This window comes from Lepidochelys kempii, chromosome 2 (assembly GCF_965140285.1).
Source record: "Lepidochelys kempii isolate rLepKem1 chromosome 2, rLepKem1.hap1, whole genome shotgun sequence".
In the NCBI taxonomy this organism is placed as follows: domain Eukaryota; kingdom Metazoa; phylum Chordata; order Testudines; family Cheloniidae; genus Lepidochelys; species Lepidochelys kempii.
The window spans coordinates 237939087-237964660 of NC_136381.1; the positions used below are offsets into that span (position 1 = coordinate 237939087).

Here is a 25574-nt window from a genome sequence, read left to right on the forward strand (position 1 = left end):
AATATAGTGAATAAAACTGATTTTGCAGTGCTATACTGAAGAGAATTTTAAGTATAATTAATTTCTGCCCTACTGTTCAACCTTTAATTTAAAAAAAAATCAGTTAAAAAACTGGCTCCCAAGAAAAGCTATCTGAAACTATCAACTATTAATTTCTCATGAATTTGTATATCTAATCAATAAAGAAATTTCACCATTTTCACCAGTGAACACAAGTTTTCACCATGAGAAGTGGTTAAATGATATCTTGGGGCAACAAACTAAGGACATTCACACATTTGTCAACCAAGTTAAAATATTTTCACAGCAAAATGGCAGTCTTTCTTTTTCTCTGAAAGAAGTATGTGTATATGAGAGAGAGTCAGACAGACAGAACCCAGAAGAAGGAAAGAAAAAACATTTTGTTTTTCTACAAACCATTGTAAAAGCAGTTTTTCACCAGTTTCACAAGAGGAGTAAATTTATTCACACATCTCTACTCCTGGTAAGATGCCTTGAGTTTTATTTTCCTATCAACACATCAGGGATTTACAAGCATAACTCAGACTGGTATTATTGGGATGTACCTGCTTAAATCCACTACACCCAGATAGGAGAATAAACTCCCATCTATGCCAAGTTTCAGTCTAGACTGAATTTTAACAGCTGGGTTATAAAGTCAGGGATTAAAAGGGATTTTAATGGAAACACCAATACAACCTTAAATATAGCAGCATCAACAGCACCTCTCTAATATTGTAGAAGGACACAGGCCAATCCAATAGACCATGGTACAAGTAGAATTTACCAGTATGTCAACAGGAGTTGTTTTATTTATATCAAACAGTGAAAACAGAATGGAACACACAGAAACACCATCCCAGGTATGAAGTTTCAATTCAGACATTTTTCCAGAATGAAATGAATTTTTATAGGCTCCCCACTCCTTTAAGTTTACTGGAAGGAATGCTAAAAATACATGCCTCTTTCATTCCCCTCCTGCTAACACCCCCATCCTGGAATGGATGTTCGGATGACAGTTCCACGTATTGTGCATGTTCATTTGGGTGCATTTGCACACTTGCATATACACTTTGGTGCATTAACATGTGTACACACAAGATGAGTGGAATTTTTAGGTGTAAAATTCACCAAGCAAAAAGGTGTTTTGTCCTTGACAATGTTATTACCTGTACATGCAGGTGTGAGTGTATGAGTGGAAGCTTCCATGAGCGATGAGCCATTGAAAATCCACTATGCAAAACAGGAACATTTCAGTGTCAGGCACAAGTGTGTTGCCAGTTCAAGCTCAGCAAAGCAGCAGTTTAGTCTGTCTCCAGCTACAAATTTGTACTAGGAAGTAGAATCTCTCTTGTCAATGATAGAGTGAAGCATGTGATTTAAAAGCCAGTCCCCACGGAGTGGAATCACATGTTTTTATCTGTGGAAATTTGTTTTGTTTCTTCCCTTCACATTTCACTTGAATTTTCTTTGTCTCATGTCATATTTTTCACTTTCTTTGCCCCAACTCCTCCCTCCTCCACAAATACCTGGTAAAAGGGTTTTGCATTAGGGCTTCCCAAGAGTCGGAGAAAACAGATTCTCTCCTCCCCCTCCCAGATGGTAAAGCTTCGGTAGAATGGTTTTGTGGCCACTGCACATGCCTGCCCCAAACCTCCCCCATAAATACACAAGGGAGTTCCAGTGGATCTGAAAGGTGCCATGTCCCAGCTTTATCCCCCAACCCTTCCATGGACCCAATGGGGAGATTGCTCCAGATCTCTGTTCTCTACGGCCTCTGCACCATTCCTCCCCAAGCAGCAGAACTATGGCAGGTCACTTATGCTCAGAGCCTTCTGGTGACTTTCTGTGGGCCCAAGAATTTTTCCCTTTGTCTGTTGTATTAGGAGTCCCTGCTTTTATTGTTCTGTATTGTTCTGTACATGCAGGAAGACAGACAGGATTCAAGGGATGTAGTTTAATTAGGCTGCAACTTTATTAACTTAACTCATCTGGGGACTACCCAGCAATAACTCATACAGTATAGGTCATCATTCCTTTGTTAATCATTTCCACCTGCTATGGGAGGACTGCTCTCAGTCCTCCCCCCTCCCAACCTGGCCCCAACCCATTGCTGGGACCCCATTGCCCTCATCTTGTATGAGTGCTAAGGGGCTGAGGAAAGCAGGTTGTCTCCCTCCTGTACCAGACATTAGGAACCTTACCTCCTTTCCCCAGCTTCTTTAGGTGATAGCTTCTTTAGGTGATGCCTTCCCCTCAATCTGCTTCCAATTCCCAGTTTATTGGGGAACCAGATGCCCAACAGAATGAGTATGTGCACTGGATACATGCCAAGTTGTCACAACTTGAACCGAACTCCTGACCCTACCCCATCACATCCATGAGCTGCTTTGACATAGACAGAAAACACCACCCCCACCCCAGCCAATCTGGCAGTGAGGGAAAAATTCCTTCTCAGTCCCAAAAAAGGTGATTAATCCAACGCCTAACAGCAGACCAAAACACGTGATCCTACTCTGAGCCCAGGGTGCTGCTGCTCCAGCATGAAAGAGGGCTCTGTCTGGAGGGAATGGAATATAAGTATTCTCCCTCCCCCAGGTGTGCATGGCCAGTATCCCACCTGAGCTCCTTCCAGTCAGCTCCTGGCTCAGGTGATGCTCCTCCTTCCCTCCCCTTTTAACCCAAGGCGGGGGCTCTTAAAGATGCCGCAACTCCTTTTCTTCCCACTGGCCAGACAAAGCCCCCACATTCAAGACTGCAGGGAGCGCATTTTGGTGTGCATCCTACCCTACCCTGTAAACGCTGTGAGCAGTCCTTACTTAAGCAAGTAATTTCACTGTCTTCAGTGGGAATCACTGACATGAGTAAGGGTTTGTAGGACTGGATATTAGGCCTTCTCCACATGAGAAAATTGTACTGACTTAACTAAATCTGTTTCAGAATGAATTTATTTAATTGGTACAAACATCTGTGTGGACCTTCTCACTCTGGTTTAAGAGGGTCTTATATCAATTTAGTTTCTGAAGTAGATTTTCAAAGGCACAAAGGGGAGTTAAGTACCCAACTCCATATACTTTCAATGGGAGTTAGACATGTACCTTTCCTTTGTGCCTTTGAAATCTCCCCTTAAATTGATAATTTATTGACTAAACTTAACCAATAGTCTAAATTGCAGCAAGAGTGCCCACATACAGGTGTTAAACTCATTTAACTAAATCAGTTTCTAAAGCAGTTTCCTTTTCAGTTTCTACACGCTCATTGAATATTCCTTATTTAAATGTTAATTGTCTTATTCTAATTTCCTTAGTATAGTAATTATTGGTCATGCTATCCATTGCTGAAGCTGAAAAACAATTTATGACCAATCTAACCTTCTGTTTTCACACACTCATAACTTCCTGAAACAGTCATATTTTGGGCTGGCCTCTTTTTAAAGGCAATTCTTATTCTTTTCTTTCTTTCTCTTTCTTTTCTGCAAAATCTCTTCAGTCATTTTGGACAATGGGGAAAATGGGAAAAAGATATTCTTTTCCCTTAGTACACAGGTTAACCACATGTTTTCAATAAGCCTAGATGGATGAAGTCTGAAACATGGTAGGGACATAGTCCTCACTGAGGACTGGAGCATTTGCTAAATTTGAGGGAGGATATGAACATAAAAAGGTGTAAGCAACGGCCAATGATGTTTGGGCATACTCTCTTGGCGTTGTCTACCATTTCAGAGGCACCTGCCAATAGTGCTGTCCCATGATGACAGCACTGTATATTTTTTCCACCTGGCCAGACATAGATCCTGGGCAGGCACAAGATCCTGGGCAGCTTTCAACCTAGTGGCAAGAACATTTGTATGAGGGAAGCTGTAATGGTCTCAATTAAACACACATTGTCATAATATCGATGGCAGGAGAAAGCTGTAGCCACACAATCATTGCTTAACCCATCATTTTTAGATCTCTCTGGATTTTTTGTCACATTTTAATTTGAATTTTCCAATTCAAAGTTTTAATTTAAAAATATATATCCTTCTCTGCTGTATTGATAAAGCTAGCAAAAAACATGAAAAACATTGTGCTGCTACCCAGCAACAAATCTGCAACCAAATAACTGGCCTGCAACCAAATAACTGGCTTCATCCTGCTTTTATTAAAGTGCATGGGAATTTTGCCTTGCCATCAGTAGAAGCAAGAAGAGAAACTGACTAGAAACAACTATGAAATTGACTTAAATGATTTTCATTGTCAAAATGGAAAGAAATTCAAAAGTGTGCAAACAGCTTAAGTAGTGAAAAGCCAACTTGAGTTTTAACATTCTCACAGTTTGTTTACAACATAAGATATATTTTTAAACTGATATTGCCCATTTTAGCACAGGTAATTTCTTGTTTCTCTTTTTTCTAAAAACAACAATAAAGAAATTAAATGTAATCCCTTCCCAAAGAAAATCTATATCAATGCAATATTGCCCAATCTGATAATGCAAAAGGTAAAGTTCCATTAGCAAAGTTATTTAAACTGTGTAACCTTCAAATTTCAGTTCTAGCATTTTGTGCATTAAATACTATATTTGATATTCCACTTCCCAATTTTGGTTCTTGACTACACTGGGGTCTGCAGCTAGGACCTCCTGCAGTTCGTTTTAAGTGACCATTTATTTTAAAGTATCCCCAAGGATTCCTGTACAATTTAGTTCAAATTTGCAGAAATCATTAATACTAAAAATTTTTGCTAGCCCCTCAAGACAGGTTCCATTGTATTTAGGTTATGCTTTAGATTTTATAGCCCATTTTAAAAGTACATGTTCTGAAAATATTAAATTGAGAGGAAAAGTTGGCAAGGACAACACAGAATCAGAATGTTCTGTAGAGTACATACACACACAAACACACACACACACGGAGGCATAAATGACATTGGTGATCATGGGCTGGATCTTATAATTTGCTGAGTGCCTCCCACAAAGTTGAGGTGCTAAGCACCTTCAGCTCCCAGTGCAGCTCAGTGGGAGTTGAGGGCGCTTACAAAGTGCACAGGATCAGGCTGTGTCAATCACAAACTTTCCAGGAATCAGAAGAAGGAAAAGAGGAAGGAGAAAGGGGGAAAAAAGGAGAGAAAAAAAAAGCAACAGTAATGAAAACACCAGAAACCAAACATGCTCCTGAGTACAAATGTCTAAAAATAAAAATCAAACATCTTCAAAATCAACCAGTCTCTCAAGTTTTTTTTTAAGCTACCTTCCTTTCCAGGTCTGCAAGTCTTAATTTCCTCATTATTTTTATTTGTTTTGGCTCTCCTACAGTGCTAGGTAACACATAAAGTAAAATTAATGAAAATCCATCTGTCTCAAGAAGTTTGCAAACTTTCCATCCTGGCATTTCATTCTTTTTATTTTAAATTTTAAATTTTGCTTTTATTTATCAGCCCTAGCTCACAAAATAGTGACATTCCAGGAAGTTGGGTGGTTTTTTAATTTCCTTAACCTGTAATAGTGCAGAAGATTCTGTATCAATAGGTGACCAACAGATAGAGCATTTGAAGAACATATCAAGATAATTACAATGTTAAAATTTTAATAAACCATTGGGCAAAGATTAACTTAGGTTTTTGACACACATCCAGATCTCACTAATCTTGTTAGATCTTTTTGTTATATTATTGTACAATGCTTAACACAACAGAAACCTGGCCTGTAAGTACCTCCACAATATAAATTATAATAAATAAGAATAGATAAATGAGATTCTCAGTTCTTCATATATTCAATGAGTACATCAGAACAATATACAGTGGAACCTATCCAAAGGGACCAGTAAAAATTGGTTACCTAATATAAATATTTTTTTAACTAAAGGTTAAACACAATCGTATTGGAAAACCTGAGATACATAAAACTAAAGGCAGGAGGCTGATCAATTCTATACATAGTATATCTGCACTAAGAACTACTCTGGACAGATAACTTTCTGTCTTAACTGAACACATATATAACAGCACATGATATATGTATCCCTTAAGGTAGAAGCTCTTACGTAAGTAATGTGTATGAATGTATATATTTTTCTCTTTTTCACTGTTCTATCATTTCATGAGCTGGCAATGGTACATATCATTTCAGTCTGTTCTCCTATTTAACAATGTCAATAATATGTGAGAATGGAGTGAAATGGCTGAGGGAAGTACAAACCAAATACAGAATGTGTAAAAGATTTAAGCTATGCAGCTTTCTGTTTTCTTTTGAAGACTATAGTGGGTATTAAAATGCTAACATTTGGTTCTCATGACCTCACAATAATTATGTAGCGGTATAACACAAACACATTCTCTTAACAATAGGTTACACTCTAGCCTAGATCTCAAGGTAGGACTCCCTAATTCCATACATGGATCTAGGGTAGCATATGGTCCAGTCTTTATAAGCATATTAATGATTGGAATGGGAAATGGTACAACCCATTTTCCGTATAAATTTTAAACTGCAATTTCTTGTTTTTATCATTGGACACTGAACTCATATCCTGTTAATTCGGCCAGAACCATTAAGATATACAGGGCCACATTCTGATCTCAGTTACATCAGAGTATATTAATGGAGTTACCCCAGATATACAGATATAACTGAAATCAGAATGTGACTTGTAACATGGACCAGCTGCAGTTAGTAAACTTTAAATTCATGATTAGCTACAAGAAATTGCTCTTAAGAAAATGCACAATAAATGATTTGCTTCAAAACAACATTTTCTTCTGGCATGTCTTCTACCATTATAAACATATCAACTTTGCTAATATTTTTTCAAAACTAACGTGCAAATCAATTTTCACTCACAGTTTATTTAAATGCCAAATAAATTGTTGTCATGAACTAAAATGCCAAACAGTTTGAAATTCAATTCTTGTCTGCTAAGAATTATTTATTTTATTAACACAAACTATATGGGTCAATAAATGTATAGTAAGCCTCACTTTTTAAAAAGTCATTCTCTAATTTTCTGCAATCAGAGACTTATGACTGACATCAGAAAATAATAATCGGCTAATCTGGCATCACAAGAATGGATTGTAGCTATTATTGAGAACATGCATACATGTCTGCTACATGATTATTCTGGGAACAATGGAGAGGTGGAATTCTGAAACACTAAAACTTTCTTATTTTAACTCAAACTGTCTAGCAATCATTTTGGTAATTTCAAATATTTCTAAAATAGCTCTCATAAATGGACTTGAAATAACTTGAAAACACACACATTATTTTTTCTTATAACAGGCTCTGTTCTTGCATCTCATAACACCACCAGAACCCCTTTAATGGAATTATAAACTTACAGTTTAAAACAGCCTACCTGCATCTACTATTTTATGAGTAGCTCTGTACACATGGGAAAGAGATTGCATGACATTGCACACACCTGGCAATTTTCTTTCCACAAACTTCTGCTTGTCTGTTTTATAAGTGTAGGTAGAATAAAGTATATCCTAAAAGTTGTTCTGTTCTCATCAAAGACTGTGGCCCTCAAAAAGTAAATAAAGGTATTTAAAAAGTGATTTAAAAAGATCTTACAATGAATTCCATATATGCCATGGTTATTAACTTTATGGGGAAATATGCTGCTATTCGTACATTACAGCCCAGTCTGTTAACACTGCAACGGTTATAGTACGGCTGTCTCAGCCTTTCCATTAAAGACCCTATTTTTCACTCTTGGCTGAAACCTGACAAGCAAAACTTAGCCCAGTAGCAAATTTATTACATTTAAAAAAATCATTGTGACCATTTTAAAGTTACAATATAAAAGTATAGAAAATCCGAAGTTTACATGTCTAAGCCGCTGTAACTTCTTCAATAACTTCTGATTTAAAAACAAAACTTAGCAGGCGATTAGTACATAATGTAGACCAAATGCTCTTGGTATGCCAAAAAATAATGTTAAATGATCAAGCAATTTAATTTTTGAATGTATTCACTATGCGTGCACCATTCCTGTTCTACATAAGATTTGATATTACCACACACTCTAAATTCATCATCCCCCTAAGATCTGCATGAAAGGGGTGATTGCTGTCTTCTTAGCACTGTACTTATCCCCTCATATTCAGCAGAGAACTCTTCACAGTGACAGAGATCCTGGGAAATGGGCAAGGGATGAGAGGTAAAGAGCTATCGACAAGTCAAGAGGAACCTGTGTCTTTCCCTCCCAATCAGCCCCTCTGGAAATCCACAGCCTAGAGCCGTATGAACTTTCCCACAGAGCCCCTCCAAGCCATAGAAAAATGACCACTGCTGAAAGGATTAAAAGCTAAGTACAGAGTCCCTGGTAGGGCAGCTTCAGGTGGGGAGACCCCAAGCCAGTGGGAAGGCCCTGTGCTGGTGCTGGTGAGATCAAAAGTTTGAGGTTCAAAATTCTACTTTTTTCAAGTACGGAGGGGAGCCACTGCCCATGTCTTCCATCCCCCCAAAATTGGAATAAGCTCCAAAGCAGAGCTCTTCTCCCCTCACCTCTCTCCCCCATCTGTGAGGCAGTGGCGGAGCCCAGAGAGGGTGCAAATCTTGCCCTAACATACACCCATTAAAGGTGGTGATTTCCTGACAGACAGCCTAGTGGGTGACACAAACACATTTTTTCTTTTATTGTTAAGATTAAAAGAATAAATTAAATGTTAAAAATATTAAACCAAGAAACTGAGAGCAAAGCCTAAAACTGCATGAGCGCAGTGTGTGGTGCCTAGGTAGTACAGCAACAACAGGGCCAAGCCACTTGCCAATGTATGCAGCAGTAGGAAGTGATTAACGATTATAAGCCCCAAGAGGTCATATAACCAGCTGCACACTGGGGCTGACTCATCCTGTGGATGACTGAGCCTGATGTAAGCAGGAAGGAAGGGATCCACATGGTCTGCTTGGGGAGCAGGTAACTCACATAAATATGCTCCCCCACTCCAAGGATGCCTAGGTGGATTTAGATCCTGATGAGGCAAGGGTGGTACTTGTACCCTAGCACTGCAGTCATGTGACTCCTAATGGAGAGAGAGAGAGAGAGAGAGGATGGCTGAGCCCCCTAAACACCTCAGGACTTTCCTTCTGGGCTCCCGCAAACTAGGGCACCCACTTCTGAAAATGTTGGCTGCATATATCTTTTTATGCCTACCCTGAGGGGGGAAAGATTAAGGAGTGTCTCAAGAGTTCTTTGCCATCCTCCCCCGTCTTCAGCCCCAACAGATGCCCACCTCAGCCCCTGGGGCAACAGCTCTGTACTATCCATTTTAAAACGTGTCCCTGATATCCATTGTAAAATATGGTATTTACACCAGGGTAGCTTAATTTCATGGACAATCATCATAGAAGTGTAGGATTGGAAAGGACTTCAATAGGTCATCTAGTCCAGTCTCCTGCACTGAAGACAGGACTAAGTAATAACTAGACCATTCCTGACAGTGGTTTGTCTAACCTGTTCTTACAAACCACCACTTATTGAGATTCCACAGCCTCCCTAGACAATTTCTTCCAGCGCTTAACCACCCTGACAGAAAGTTTTTCCTAATGTCCAACCTAATCCTCCCTTGCTGCAATTTAAGCCCATTGCTTCTTGTCCTATCCTCAAAGGTTAAGGAGAACAATTTTTCACCCTGCTCCTTGTAACAACCTTTTATGTACTTGAAAACTGTTATCATTCCTCCCCCTCTGCCCCAAATTCAGTCTTCTCTTCTCCAGATTTAAACAAATTCATTTTTTTCAATCTTTCCTCATAGGTCATCTTTTCTAGACCTTTGATCATTTTTGTTGCTCTCCTCTGGACTTTCTCCAATTTGTCCACATCTTTCCTGAAATGTGGCACCCAGAACCGGACACAATACTCCAGCTGCGGCCTTATCAGTGCAGAGTACAGTGGAAGAATTACTTCTTGTGTTTTGCTTATGGAATGATGTTCTGGGATGTATCAGGGGAGGGTGTTCTGATGATGACAATAATAGCTTATAACTATGTGATTGCACATGTATCAATAATGGGAGTTATCCATTCATATGAAGGACAGAATGGACACCTATATTCATTTTCACGTGACATTAACAAACAGAGCCAACTGTTTTAAAATGATACATGAAGAATTCCTTACCTGTCCGGTAGACAAAATTGCCTTCAGTCTCCGATGATGATGGGGACACCAATTCCTCCTCAAATTCATTGGAACTAAATGAACCAGAATGATTCCTTTGTCTCGTTTTTTCCATCATGGCTGCATTAGTAGCCATGACATGTCTCAATGAGTCATTTAGATAACGATTCAATAAGCTACTTTTGTATTTGGGAGGTGAAACATAATCCTCATTGGCACTTGTCTCTGGTCTCACTCCTGTTTTTATCACCGAATTTTCAGTTTTAATCACAGTGTGGTGAACTGGTTTGTTATATCCCCCTTCATTTATATGGTTTCTTGGAGGATTTTCCCCATCTGAAGAAGAAAGATACATTATGGTTTATATAATAGTTATAGAGTAGCCTTATCTGTGCATCTTTAAATACATATAACATGATTAAAGCTAGGCAAATAACATAACTAATGATTTCTCAATTAATTTCACTTTTTCCTGTTCACAAATTGTCCATAAGCAGATCATAATCTTCTCAAATGTTTTAGCTATTCTAAATTATTTTCTAACAATTTTAGAAATAATGCTTTGTCTGTAACTTTTATATGAACAGTGCATTCCATGCATTTGATATTTGAAATCTGAACAGTCAACTAAATCACATGGTATCTTTCAATACCCTGATCTGATTAGCTTAATTCTTAACATTGTGTTTGCTAAGAATTGTGAATTTGAAATTCATTTCCCATGAACACTCTGAAATATTTGCTTAAAATTTGCTCTTTAAACAATATTCCTGCAACTAAACTTTTATGGAAAGTGAACACAAAAAAAACCACCCATGCAGATGAAACAAATTCATTTAAAGGCAAACAAATATTTCCATAAATGTTTTGCAGCATTGGCTCATTTCTAATATGACTACAGTGGATAAATACATATATCATGTAACAAAATTATTGGAAAATTATTTAAATGTATGATTACTATCAACATTCAGAAAACAAAAGTAGAGTGCCATATAAAAATTTTTCACAGCACTGCACTTTCATTTTGCTGAGGAGAGGAAATGTGAAGGAATTTTCCAAGGACTGCTTTTTCTTCTATGATCACACTACAAACCAAATCCTGCTGACCTTACTATGTGAGAAGTTCAACTGTAGTTAATCAGACTACTTTTGTTAATAAAGTGACCAAGTGATTTGGCCCTACCAGCATATAATATCACATAAACACAGGAACATTACGGCCCTTTGATTACAATTAGACTAACCATGTCCTTAAAGCTCATTTTTAAGTGTTTTGCTGTACCTAAAGGAGTAGGTCTGTTATTTAATACCCAAAGAACTAAGCATTATTTTGTCTAATAATAACATACAGCAAGGACAAACAAACCTAATGTATGGCCAGATTCTCCCCCCCAGTTAAACTATGTAATCCTATTAACTATAGTGGAGTTACTTGTGTACAGCTCCAAACAGAATTTGGCATACTGCTCATGAAAAATAAAGCCTATGGCACTGAAAGCTTTTTGTGAAAGATCAGAACCCTTTCTGAAGAAACTGATATTTTCTAGTTTCACATAGAAACATGGAACAAAGTTAACATAAAAATATCAACAAACCTTCAGAACACGAATCATCACTGCTTACACTAAGTCTTTCAGCATTTCCTTGAACATATTTGTTGTACAACTTTATTCGTAAAGCCCAGCTGAGATCTGGTTGCCGGACTGTATTCTTTAGGCGACGTCTTGCATTGGCAAACCAGTTTGATACCTACATAAAAACAAATGCAATGGTTTTCCTCAAAAAAATTACAAATCTGATCTGCTAATTGTTTTACAAGTTTCATGTATGCTTTGTGAAAATGACTGAAATGTATTCATATGTATCAAGGCCCGAGTGTGTGTTAAACTCAATTAATGAGAATGGAGAATTTTGCCTGAGACAGGAGTGAAGGATCAGGCCTTCAGTTGACAAATACTCTTTCTGAAGCATTAGCAAGCACTTGTTATTAATAATAGTCAGTTTTAATTCAACTCTTCCATAAAGTCCCTTTTATATTAACTTCAGCATCTTTGAAAAAAGATAATATACTGAAATTTTTAAAGGAACTCCAATATACTATTAGTTTTTTAAATTAAAGTAATGTTAGATCATCTACCAGTTGACATTGCAACATCTATTCTTAGACTATAAAGTATGTGTATAATAAAAGAGTAAAATATAAACCCTTTTCAATATGTTGACATAAATGACTAAATTCTGCCATTTGCTATGCTGGCACATTATGATGGATGACAAGAAGGTAAAGGGAGCAGCATGTAGGGAACATACCATGTTTAGAGTCACTGTAGAAACCTAGACATTGATCTATAGATAATTATCCAAAACAATATTTTTCGAATAGTTAGATATGACAAAATGGACAAAAATTATTTAACACATGTGTTGTGCCTTCTGATATACACTGGCTCCAAGAAGTGAGACTAAAAAAGAGAGGGTTGCAATATTGTGTAGTACTTTGTGTGTTAATGAAGTGAAGAAGCATGTTACACATGCCATAGACTCTGACAAGTCACCTACATTGTGCAAACATTCCAAACACGATCCCATGTGTTTACAGTGACTTTGAATAGTAATGTTTGCAGTATTTGGGGAAATGCTGACTTTGATTCCACTTTCACTTAAATGAGTGTAAAACTGGAGAAACTTGATTGATATCAGTGAGCTACACTGGTGTAAGTAAAGAGATTCAAGCCGCCTACATTCTATAAATTTGGAAATCTCAATAGAAACTAATCATGTAGAAGGACTTTAGAGTGCAGGTTACTTCTGCCAGGGTTAATTGTATTTTGATTGGCTCTCTTCAGAAAGGATGCAAAGCCGCATGACTTGAAAAGCAGAATGTGAGGGATCTCTGGATTGTCCACAAGGCCCTCCCCTATGTTTGTGCTGTGAGAGTCCTAACACAGAGAGCTGTAGAAGAGGTGATTCACACTGATTTCAGCACGATACCATGGCCTATTACCTTGCAAAGCCAGCTAATGCATGTTCAATCACCTGTAGCCATGTAAAAAGAAAATGAGGACTTGTGGCACTTAGAGACTAACACATTTATTTGAGCATAAGCTTTCGTGAGCTACATCCGATGAAGTGAGCTGTAGCTCATGAAAGCTTATGCTCAAATAAATGTGTTAGTCTCTAAGGTGCCACAAGTATTCCTTTCTTTTTGCGAATACAGACTAACACGGCTGCTACTCTGAAACCTGTCATTATGTAGCCATGTAGTAATTGTATCAGTAATCATAAGATAAAGGCTTAAGGAATGGATAGCAGAAATGCTAGAGACCTACAGGCCTAGACCTATAACAATAGCTTAAGCAGTTAGCATAAGTATAAGGTCTTACAACCCGATAGGAGTAATTACTCAATAAGTTAGCATAAGAAAGTAAACTAACAATGACCTTAAATCACAAGATGCCATAAGACTTTGTTTATTGTTTTGTAATAGTCACGAGTGTTTCGAACTGCTGGTAAGTGACCACAAGAAAGCAGTTTGTATCAGATTAGAGTACTTTTGGAGGGAACATTATCAGATGCTCAGCTGCAGATAACCACAGTAATCCAATTGATGTATATGTTTATAAGCATTGCTTAATTAATATATTCACCTATAGGATAAGGGCACCCCAATATTATGAGGGGGAATAAGTTAAGATATAGTAAAGGAGGGAAGAGCTATGCATACATATACATGAGGACCATCAAGGGCTATAAAACATCTCGTCTCAGGTATACCCACTGGAGTTCTTCATCGGCATGCCAGTCTCAGAATAAAATATGTCTCAACTTCTAGAGCTCTCCCCAAGTATATACCTGAGATGGTGCGAGCCATCTTGACAACATTATACATATTATATGACTTTATTTGTTAGGATTGGTTTACTTATTGGACTAATTATTCTAATAATAAAACTTTTATAGTCATAGAAAGTCTTCCCTGACTGGGAATGTTGTTGTCCCTGCCATGGCCCATGGGGCTCCCAAAGCAGCAATTCTGATAATACTGAGCCTGATCTTGGGACAAGAACCTACCAAATTTCAGAGCACTAATTGGGGATTCTAAATTAATAACCTAGTCAATAACTAATCAACAGATCAGGCAACACAACAGATAGCAGCCTATTATCAGAAAGCTGCAGTGTGGATCTCAAAGATGGATTTGGCCTAGTTTTATAATCCAGCTATTGCAGTAAAGTATATAAACAGCACATAAGTAGTTAGCTAATTATTTTGATCACTAATCCATTTAAGGGTGATTATTGGGAAAATAAACACTACCTGCTTAATTACAACTAAAATTTTCGTCCCGCTTTCTACCTGGAACTTAGAAGAGACTCGTTAAGCCTGTCACTTTGATTTTACTTAAATCCTATTTTACATTAAACAGGGCTCCGCAGCAACTAGTGTGAGCTCTGGATCAGCACTCTAATGCCACATTCATTGCTTTACAAACCCTGTTGTTTGCTGTGTTGGGTTAGGAGACCAAAACTGTAGTTGGCAGAGAAGACTAAGTAATGTTTGTTCTGCTCCAAGGCTGCTTGTTTACATTCATCATACTGACACAGCAATCATTATAGTAAACCAGAAGGGATGTATTGGAATCCATCCACCTTCTAATGCAGTTAACAAACTCATTCCAAACTGTTCAGATGAAATGTTGGTCACCTGACTTTCACAGGATTTAGTATAATTCTAGATTCATATGTGCAATAATAGAGACTGATTGATTTGGGGTCCAGTTGAATATTTTAACAGTTTGTGCAATGCCTAAGAAAACTGACCATTTTCTCAGCATCCCATGAGAAACATATTGTTATCAAGTCAGGCCTGCACAGATTACCATGGTGCTATTAGAGTGCCACGTACAGAAATGGTGTGACTCTTGCATAAATGCAATTATATTTAACTAAAGTGATTTACCCTATCAATTTGTTGAAAACCTGACAGCAAACACTGTGGATATGTTCTTTCCATGCCAACTTTAAACATTTTTCATATTAATATGAATGAACAGTATATTCATATTTTAAGCCTTCCGGTATGAGAGGGTGAAATAATAATATTCAACTATTAAGAAATAATCTTAATTCAGCATTTACAAAAGAGACTTTTCCCAAATGTATAGTATTACAGATCCTGCCTCAGAAATACACTCCAGCTACTGACTCCCCCTTAGATGACTTTATACACAGATTCTGAACGGAACTACAAGACTGTTCACTAATGCTGAATGAAGATTAGGCCTATCCACCTAACAGTTCCTAAAATACTGTGGATGAAATCCTGGCCCTGTTAAAGTCAAAGAGAGTTTTGCCACTAACTTTAACTAGGGCAGGAATTCATCGTATATCTGTATGTGTTCATTCAAATGTTGCATGTCAAGTGTCCCAACAAGTCTGTTATCCTAAGGCCTATGTTATACAGGAGATCAAGCTAGGTAATCACAGTGGTTCCTTCTGAGTTTATAATCTATTAATCTGTCTGCACACGTCATTACCACTATTAGTTAGGATTTATTTATAAAAGAAAGTACCCTAAACTAACAACACCCAAACACCCATTAAGATGGTTATGAATTATATTACTCTGTGTACATGAGGAAACTTAGCAAACAAAAAAAAAATAATGACTTGCTTACAGGGCACTGTGAGAAGAAATTTGTGTTAGAATCCAACCAATGATTAAGTATGGTTACTCCCTATTTATGCATAATAATAATAATAATCGTCATAGTATTAAAACAAGAGCCTTATGTGTAAACAAGAAAAAACAGGTGGATTTACCATAAATATGTTTGTCAGTCTTCTAGAAATTCCCCAGAATGGTCAAAAGTATTTATGCAGGCACCCAAGAAATACTGACCCTTTGGCTTTACCGCTGAAAAAATTATTCTGATTTATTATGCTTTTCTACTCAAGAAGAGCCAAGGATTTAGAAGAGGGATAATAGCCAAATGATCCCTTTTGCCCAAATAAATTATGTCATAGATATGCTTGTGTAAACGGTAATATTATTAAATCCACAGCAGCACATGACCAGTATATTAATCTTGCTATGGCAAACAATTTCTTATTAAACAATAAAGCCATTCATATTTCCTTTTGGAAAGAATATGCAGTCATTTTTCTTTTTTATTTCACAAGAATATTTAAACTAAAATTTAAACTAAAATAAATCAAATGCTGTGGTAATAGTGCAAATGAAAACATAACATATTCATGGCAAATTAACAGAACAAATTGCTGGATTCCAAACTGGAGTCTAATCTGTGGGGTAAATTGTAAGACAGCTTTTAGAAGTACATTGCTTTCAGGTCTTCTGCCTTCGCAATTTTGGGAGTATAATGTTTTGAACTGCTCGCCAAATGCTGCAGTAACTTACACCCAATGCAATCCTATTGACTTTACTGGGGTTGTTTAGGTATAAATCAGCACAGAATTTTGCCCAATGTGTTTATATTAGTGATTAGAAATAAAGGAGCTTCGTAATACCTTCCAAACCCTAGCTCTTCATACAAGTCTGCCTTTATTTTCTAAATTTCTAGGGGCCAGGAAATAGAACAAACCTCCTTTTAGTTTCACAGCATCAACAGACAAACAATTACTAAAATGATGGAAATTAATTAAAAAAAACCTGGGAGGCAGTGGAGGGAATTAAAATATCAGGACACTCGAAAATGGCCCAAAATCTGGCTAGAAAGATATTACTCTAATAATAACCCTCCCCTGCTTCATATGATCCTGCAGAAGCCCTATTGTGCAAATCCTGCATTTTGGAGGTTTGCATATTTGGAGAGAGTGGGCGAGATGTAGACTGGGCAAAGCCTGGGGACAGTCACTCTACTGTATTCAGCATCATTTGCCAGCCAATTGTAGAGAAAATATATGCAGGAATGAATGCTGATTCTGTAAAGTTAAGTAGTAAGTTCATACAGGTTTATTCTCCATGCTTGCAAACACCATGTGTGGGAGCAGACAGGTGCAGGCAAGGAGACATTGGCAGCACAATTCCACCTGTAACTATTCTGGAGTCCAGAACATAGCATAGAGGAGCTGGACTTCAGTGCAGATGCATCTAAATGTATGAGAATTATTTATCATTCTTGGAATCTCTGCAGGGTTGTTACAAGGTAATCATTCAGGAAAACAATACCACCAATAAAACCAATTGGATGGTTCCCTGGATACACTGTTGGTGGAAACTCAAGGGTTTTCAAAGTATTGTTTGGCCTCCCATAGGATTGTCAATGCAGGGTGTGAACTAAGCCTGTCTGCAACTGAAGGTGAAACAGCTTCAGTAGATAATAAGCTTGAAAGACTAGTTAGTGAGAACATAACTACTGTGAACGCAGGCTGATATTCTAGGTGATAACAAAGGATGCTGTAAAGCTCTGAGAAACTGAATTGATGAACTGGAAAAAAGCTAAGATGAAATGTAAGACTGTTTAGAAAATTTGAAGGAATGCAGTCAGGAGAAAACATTACATAATGGTTCATGGTTCTTCTACATGTCTTGGCATTTGGATTACTAGATTAGAAGGGCACTTATACAACACCCTGTTTGATATATCTGGAATATGCAACTCTTGGAATGAGAAACAAAATTTTCAAACAGATACAAAAATATGGCCCAGAATCTGCCCTTTGTTATGCCTCTCTCAATTCAAAGTAACCCCACTGACTTCAGTGGAGTTATTTCAGATTTACACCAGTGTGTCTGAGATCACAACCTGGTTCTGCGTGTTTAATTCTCAGGGTTCAACTATTTTGATCTGGATTCCAGTCTTGTTCTTTTTTGGCATTTGAAAAGCATATATGGGATACTGTTGTTTTATTCTTCCAGGCGCAGGAATTACTGTGGAAGCCAGACATTTATATTTATCTCTCATACAGATGCTATGGTACTTCTGGATTAAAAGAATACTACACCTGAATTATGGGAAAAACAGATGGAGTTTCTCTTTGATCTTGTGCTTCTGTAAATTAAGATAATAACTGATTTACATGATTCTTTAAAATGTGATTTTCACATAAAATGCCTAGGCCAAATTCAACCCCAGTGTAACTCTGGTGAAGTCAATGGCCAGGGATTAATTTAGCTCTATATTATTCTTTTACTCTGCATCCTACTTAGAATATAAATTCTGTGGAACAGGGGCCATGTCTCACTCCATGTTTGTACAGCATCTATCACAAGAAGCCAGAGCCTGATTAGGGCTTGTGATTGCTACTATTATGTAAATATTAAATAATAGCAATCCAGTACAGTTTGCTTTATACAGTTAATCTGTGGCACTTCTAAAGAAAAACAGACAAACTTCTCTAATATACCAGCTATGTGAAATATTTTCTCCACACATGTATTCTGAAAATATTTTAAGTCTCATGTAAAAATACAGAAATGTTCTAAAGGTGCAGACCAATAATAGTCATATCAAGCTGTTGTAAGTTATAGATAGTGCTATGTAATGACATTTAAAAAGTCAGAGTGATCCTTTCATATCTATTTTTAAAAATTCAGATAAGTTGTTTCAACTATATCTTCCAGTTATAAATGGCATTTTCCAGGATGTAAATATTATTTTGGTCAAAGCTATGTTGCATTCACTAGTGCATTCAGTTCACACACATACTAAAGAGGTACTCTCTTCCAAGTACAGTTCATAGTACAGTCTTCTTTGAGGGAACATGCAAACTAATATTGGATTCCTATCTCCTTCCTACTTTTCTAATATTTGATGATATTTTCTACATGGATATAATCTGCTAAGTGGCACACAGTGGAGTACTGAGGTCCTGACCCTACAGAGACATACACACCTGCTTATCTTTATGCACCATGATGAATAGTCTTACTACAGTCAAGAAAATCATTCATAGTGTATAAGTCTTTGCAGGATCAGAGCCTGAGATAGCACCACCCCACAGCTGATACCATGTAATGCCATCATCTAACAGATGGTGCCAGATGAAAAAAGAAAATATAAGGAAGTAAGATTTACAAATCCTTGGAAACCAATCCTATACTCCTTTCTCTTGACACAACCTTCACGAATTTCAGTAGGAGTTTTGCCCAGGTAAGTAAAACCAGATAGGCTTCCATATCTATCGAGATCTTATAAAGATAATTTGTATATACAGTCTTGTGAAAATGGGAAAGTCAGAATCATTAGATGCAGGTACCCTTTGTGTGTAACGGGTGTAATACGTAGTAGTAGTGATCTCTGTAGTTAGGACTGGATAGCTCTTTCCATTCTATCCCATTTTCATATGGGAAATGAACAGCTACTCATCACTTTCTGAAACATTTGTCTTTTGTGCTAAAATCTTCCATGCTTAGTCGCTGCCTTAAGATGATTTTTTAAAGACTAAGCAAAATTGCTTTCATTAATGAGATGATTTAAAAAGTATACCCCTTTCTCACAAAAAAAGGAATCTCTTGCAACTTGTGTTTTAACAGTTCTACCATCAGACTGGATGAAGTTAGAAAGTGCAAGGGTGGTAGGGAAATAGTCCTGTTTGAGAGGAAATATTAATGGTTTGGTTCTGAATTAGTTAAACAAGTGCTTGGAGTCCTTGCCTCATTCTTTGTTCCTGAGACCTCTCCTGCCCCCAGCTAGACCTTTCAAGGTGTGCCTGGGCTGAGCCACGGACTTTGCAAGAGACACTTGTCCAGTCACTAAGGTGAGCACTGGTGTTAGAGAGGGGATAGCCAATTAGTTGCATAGTGAGGAAGGGGGGGGGGGTTCTTATTATATATTCCCGTAGCATTCGAGAGAGCGAGTCCATGCTATGGGCATTCTGTTTCAAAAGGTGTTACGCGCATGTGACCGTTTGTTCAGTGCACAACATCCACGGAACGCCAAGCTGCGGTGGCACGTGCAAGCTGAACCCCGCCCCCGTGCGTGTGCCGCGTGTGTGCACCTTACAACGGGGTCTTCAATTAGGTGGCCACTTCGCGTTTTCAAATCGGCCAATATAAACCGCACCCGAACTAGAGTATTTAGTCACGCCTCCTTAACCGTCTCCTGGTGAGGGTTTTGTGGGTGCCTGCTGCCTGTGTGTCAAATATTTCGGATACTGTCCGAATACTAAGGAGAGGGTCACACCCAGCCGGAGTCAGGACTTCAGCTCCCTGTCAGCACCGGAATACGTGGCCCTACACTTACACCCCACGGACAGTGTCACCCGAGGGAGGCTGGCGCCCGGCGGCTGCGCAAAGCCAGCGGAGGGATGCCGCCGGTCCCTGATGTTGGCTGCTTCCGCCGACAGTGCGCGGGGCGGGAGGCGCGGGGTTACCTGCACCAGGGTCATCTGGGAGCCGAGGGCCAGCAGGATCTTCTCGGTCTTGGTGGGGTAGGGGTTGTCGCGGTGCTTGTACAGCCACTGCTTGAGCGGCCGGGCCATGTCCTGCAGCGCCTGCCGCTTGTGCCGCACCTTCCCGCCGCTCTGCCGGGCCCTGCACGGGGAGAGAGCGGCCCGGCCGGTTAGTAACTCGCGGGGCGCCCTCTGCAGCCTCCCTCCCTGCGCCCGGCTCCACAGCGATGGCTGCGGCCCAGGGGCCCCGGAGCCGGAGTTCACTGCCTGAGAGCGGAGCACGCGCTGTGTGCACACGTGCGTATCCCACCGCACCACTACACCACGCGAGCTGTAGCTCTAGACACGTGTGTGTGCACACGCCGCACTGTGCAGTACAACTAGCGGCAGGGGCGGGTGCAGCTACACAATCTATAAACCCACCCCCGCGCGGTGTCTTCTTCGTGTGTGAACCTTAACATACTGTACAGGTAGAGTACGTATGCTTTGTGGGGGTGCAACACACGGGGACCCATGCACACCACTGCACGTGCGTGCCATATGTTTGCAGCAAAGGTCCTACAGCACATTCTGGCAAAACAAACAAGCGAAAAACCCCATTCCACTTCATCATGGTTTTCTAGCATGAGTGAAATTAATCCCAAAGAATGATGACAACACTACGTAACAATACTTATGTTGACACCCAAAGAGTACTGTGTTCAGCAGCCTCCGTGTCTGTGGATTAAGACATGGGGCCAATTGCCCACAAGAAAATACAAATTGCATTCTACTACACCCACTACTGTGCTCTCCATATTGCAGTGTGAATGTTTGTCCGAAGAAACAAACTCCTTAGATTTCCACGACGAAGCAGGAAAATTGTGGAAGCGTTTCAGTGAGAAGCACAAGCAGAAGGCTGACCTTGGGACACTGAAGAGGGGAGGGAGGAATGTAAAACAGACAAAACAGAGATTGCAATAGAAAAATATTTAATGCCTGCCATAAAAACCCAGTGTCCTCCTAGAACATAAAAGAAAGGCGGTGGCAAAGGGCTACATATACCCGCGCTGAAGTATTAGATTGCTGAGTAACGTGAATCAACGACGTGTCTGGTACAAAATTAGCGTCCGTTATCAGGAGGTGTATGGTATTCGGCATCTGCAAATATTTTTGGTAGGTTTGTAATCGGCCTTTTCAGCAGGTTTGCGAGATCTAAGGAAGCCTCTGTCTTGAGCACATTTAGCGTTTGAAAATATTGCAGCACCCCTTCCCTGCCTAGTTTACATCTTTTGTATCGCCACTAGAAATATGTTCTTCTGTACAACACTTTGGGAATGTACACTTAAAAATCTGGCTAATCTAACTGAGTTAATTTGCCAGTGATAGACAATCCATTCGCGCTACAACTTTAAGATGTTAAGCAGGTCCTGGTTCATTGGTGCACAAACCCTTGTTAAATCAAGAGGTCAGACAATCATCGTCTTGAAAACACACGTGTCATTTCCCAAATTTGCAGGCAAAAATCTCGGATTTGAAAACAACTAAAAGAGGAAAACGTGAAACTCTAGTTTAAAAGATTTAAAATGCTTAAGGAAATAAAGAGCAGAAACCATAAACCAAACGCAGAAGAACAAAAATACAATCGGATTAAAAATAGTCCAGGGTATGTTCCCAATGAAATGCCTGCTACATCGTTAGCGGCTGCTACAGGGAGCAGGAAGAAATGTGATTTTGGTGTTGTAGTTCCAGACTTTGTCGGTAGGTGTCGCTGTCCGGCCTCGCCAGCTTTCTCCCATATTTTCCGGATTCTTTCGCCTGTTTCCCGGTCTTTTAAAATACTTTATTTAAATCTATGTCTGAGTCGGCTGGTAATAACATTTTGATGAAACATAATCTCTGCCCTACCAACCAGCACTGCAGTTAAAAGTATGAGCTGATGCAATCTTTAAGGTGGAAATTCAGCAATAAAGCTCTTCAGCATTTTTCGTTTTCCTTATCTCTTTTAATGCCTTAATCCTTAATTTCTAAATTTAACCAAAGATTTATCACAACAACACTACAAAGTATATTTTATTAGACTTTTAAACTAACAAAACTTATTATTTCCCCTCCTCCCACACCACCTCCCTTTTCACCTGTTCCAGAACAAACATTAAACATCTGATGTTTTATCGCCAGGTGGATTTTTAGCACAGCTCTGTGTCTAATACCAATATTCCCGGTCTTTGAAGGGCTTTAATGAAAGCGTGATTATTTTAAAATCCTCTTGCAAACATTGTAACAAAACATAAAGTTCATTTTCTTTAGCTCAGCTTGTAAACTTGAAGCAAAAACAAATTTGTAGACAGTTTGATTTACACGGTTAGACTTTCTTAAGGCTCCATTTGCTAAAAAGATCTCAAGATATCACTTCCTAGAGCTCGTGTTTTATAGCTGCCCTATCTGGCTGATTTGATATAATGCCATGGAAAGGATCATTTATAGAGGGCTTTCCTTCTTGCTGGTCTGTTATTGCGTTAATTGTTGTTAACAATTGTTAATTGTTGTTATTGAGTTAATATTTTAAAACAAACAGTATAAAGACTTATTTTACCCCTTTTTGTATTTGTATTTTTAAAAAGCAGGAGATAAGTAATCCAAAACAGAAGTACACTCTTTCACACATTCCAGTAAAACAAGATTGACACTGCATTATCTGCTACAGGAATTTCCACTATCCATGGCTGTGGAATTGGAATCTCAAGAGATTAAGGATTAAAAAACATATTCACAATCACCAGTCAAACAATCGTTTGACACCGCTAGATTCAACACACACCGCGCTTGCTTCGCTAGGTTCTGTTGTTATGTAGCGCTGCAAGAGTAACACAAATTACAGTGATCAGAATGAGGGCCATACCCTGTCCGCCTGTTCCGAAGACTGAGGTTGTCTTTAATTGAAGGGCTGTCGGGGATGTGGACTTCGGGGTGCTGTGGGCTGTCAATGACCCCCAGGTAAGGCCGGCTGTTACTTTCCCTTTCTTTGGCGTTTTCCTCAAAAAGCACTTGGCTGTTGAATTTGTTAAAGACTACGGTGTTCATGGTGGGGGGGAGGGCTGGTGGTCGGCTGCAATCTGCCTGGTTCTTCAGTTGCAGCAGACTCTGGTAAGTGGGAAACTTGCCGCTTGGATGTCCAGATGACTCGGTTTGTGCTGGAAAGAAGAAGCATCGGGTTACTCGAGGAAATCAGTCATATCACAGTAATTATTTAAACACGAGAAACATCAAGGCGAACTTGGCAGGGAAGGAGCTTTCTGCCGCTGCTTTTGCTGCACACGGTTCACTACAGAGCTCCATGTCCAGTCTGAATTGTTGCCCAGGTTGTGAAGCTGCTCTTTGTGTGTGAGAGCCAGTGTGTGTGGTGGGTGTGTGCACAGCTCCGTTCTATGTCCCTGATTCTCACTGGAATTCCTGCCCCATCATCTCTTCTCCTGCTCTCAAATCTCCCCCAGAGCCAGGGTTATCTAAAAGCCGTCGCCAGCCGCGGGGCTCCCCAGGGTGTCGCAACAGCCTGGAGCTTCCCCTCTCCGCTCCCTCTCCCCCCAAAGCAATAAAAAGAATCACCTCTGTAAACTCAGGATGGTAAATACCTTACAGGGGAATTAGATTCAAAACACAGAGAATTAAAACATTGTTTTAATTCCCGTAAAGCCTGAAGGCTCGCTTTTATACAGAGGTTACTCGCGAGGGAGATCTACAGCGCAGGGCTCGTTGCTAACTAAGCTCCGGAGCCACAAAGTCATCTCTTGGGAGCTCGGCGGTGTGCCCCGCTATCTGGAGCTCACAAAGGCTGGATTGTGGGGCACTCCGTCCAGACAGGACCCGAGATCCTCAAAACGCAAGCGCAGCCCGGGGGACAGAGCGCTCCGATCGCCCGGGAGCCTCACGCCGTGGGGACACGAGTGTTTCCCGAGTCACGGCGTGAGCGTGGGTAGAACACAGCGAGCCGCGCCCAGCGTCCGACCCGGGCGGGGGGCGGGGCGAGGCTTTAGGCTCCGAGGCGATCAGGTGGGGGGGCAGCTGAACCCAGCCTGGCCCGGGGCGTGGCAGCCATCGGTGCTGGAACTAGTGGTTGCCATTATAGGCCTGGTTTGCAGTTTGGGTCCATGGCTCCGGGCACCCCCCACTATACAAATTCTTCCAGCGCCCAGATGGCCGTGCCCAGAGGAGAAGGGCGGGAAAGGGAAGGGGTTACCAGCTTTGGTGTGTGGCCCAGTCTCTGGCTAATTGCACCCCCCACCTGGCACTAAGGTGAGCCTGGGCTATTTTTAAGACGCGGGAAGAGCTGCGGCAGGTAGCGCCGCTGGGCACCCTTTTCTTGCAACTCCCCAGGCTTATCCATGAGGCCGCGGTCCAGCCAGGCGGACGGACTGGTCCGCTTCGCGCCATGAACTCGAACGACACGTTCTCGGAGAAAGGCGATGTTTTTTTCTTCTGGTGTCAAAGCCTGTTTGGCCGACCCCTGGGGCGATGGTAGGGAGAGTCCCGCGCGCTTTGTGTTTGTTTCCAAAGCTGTCCCCTGCGCATTGACTTCCTCCGCGACCCTCTCACTGTACCGCTCTTGTTTTCCAAAAGAACAGCCCCCTTCCCGCTGCTGCCGCCCCCCCCCCCCCCCGCCCCCCTCCCCGGGAACCTGCAGCCGGGCCAGCCCGCCCTCGCCAGTGGCTCCCGAGGTTGCTGCGCAGGGAAATGTTTAAGTTACTGTACACAGAAATTAAAAGACGGCCACTGTCAATATTTGCAAGGATGCCATTCAGACATTATTTGGCTGCTGCGTGTGAAATATGACTAGATGTCTGAATCCACTGGCCTGGGACGTGCACACTGCTCTGAGTGTGTGTTTGCACACAGATACACGTATTACAATTACACCGCTTCGGAGTTGCCACAGCTCCTCCTTGCTTCTTCTTTCGGAGCCTTTGGATCCCCACCATCCAAACTGCCCTTTAAACGCGGTAAAAGGATCCATCATCTGTTCTACCCTCACAGGGTTCATTTACCCATGTGCTTATTTTGCCTGGTCCCACTATGAATCACATTTGCTTTCCTGTCCTAACCCCCAACAGAAAGCAAAGGCGTTTCCATGA

The 25574-nt window shown here is 40.2% G+C and overlaps 1 protein-coding gene across 1 annotated transcript in view; it reads right to left on the minus strand.

Moving 5' to 3' along the window:
• Positions 1-24140, minus strand: part of MKX (mohawk homeobox) — a 58054-nt gene extending 33914 nt beyond the window's left edge. Inside the window, exons 1-5 of the mRNA XM_073329577.1 lie at positions 24052-24140; positions 23348-23639; positions 20449-20608; positions 11707-11860; positions 10109-10444 (exon numbers count right to left, since the gene is read on the minus strand). Of these exons, the coding sequence (XP_073185678.1) occupies positions 10109-10444; positions 11707-11860; positions 20449-20608; positions 23348-23529 (832 nt within the window). The 5' untranslated portion in view covers positions 23530-23639; positions 24052-24140. The remainder of the gene's footprint in view (positions 1-10108; positions 10445-11706; positions 11861-20448; positions 20609-23347; positions 23640-24051) is intronic.
• Positions 24141-25574: the final 1434 nt, after the last annotated feature.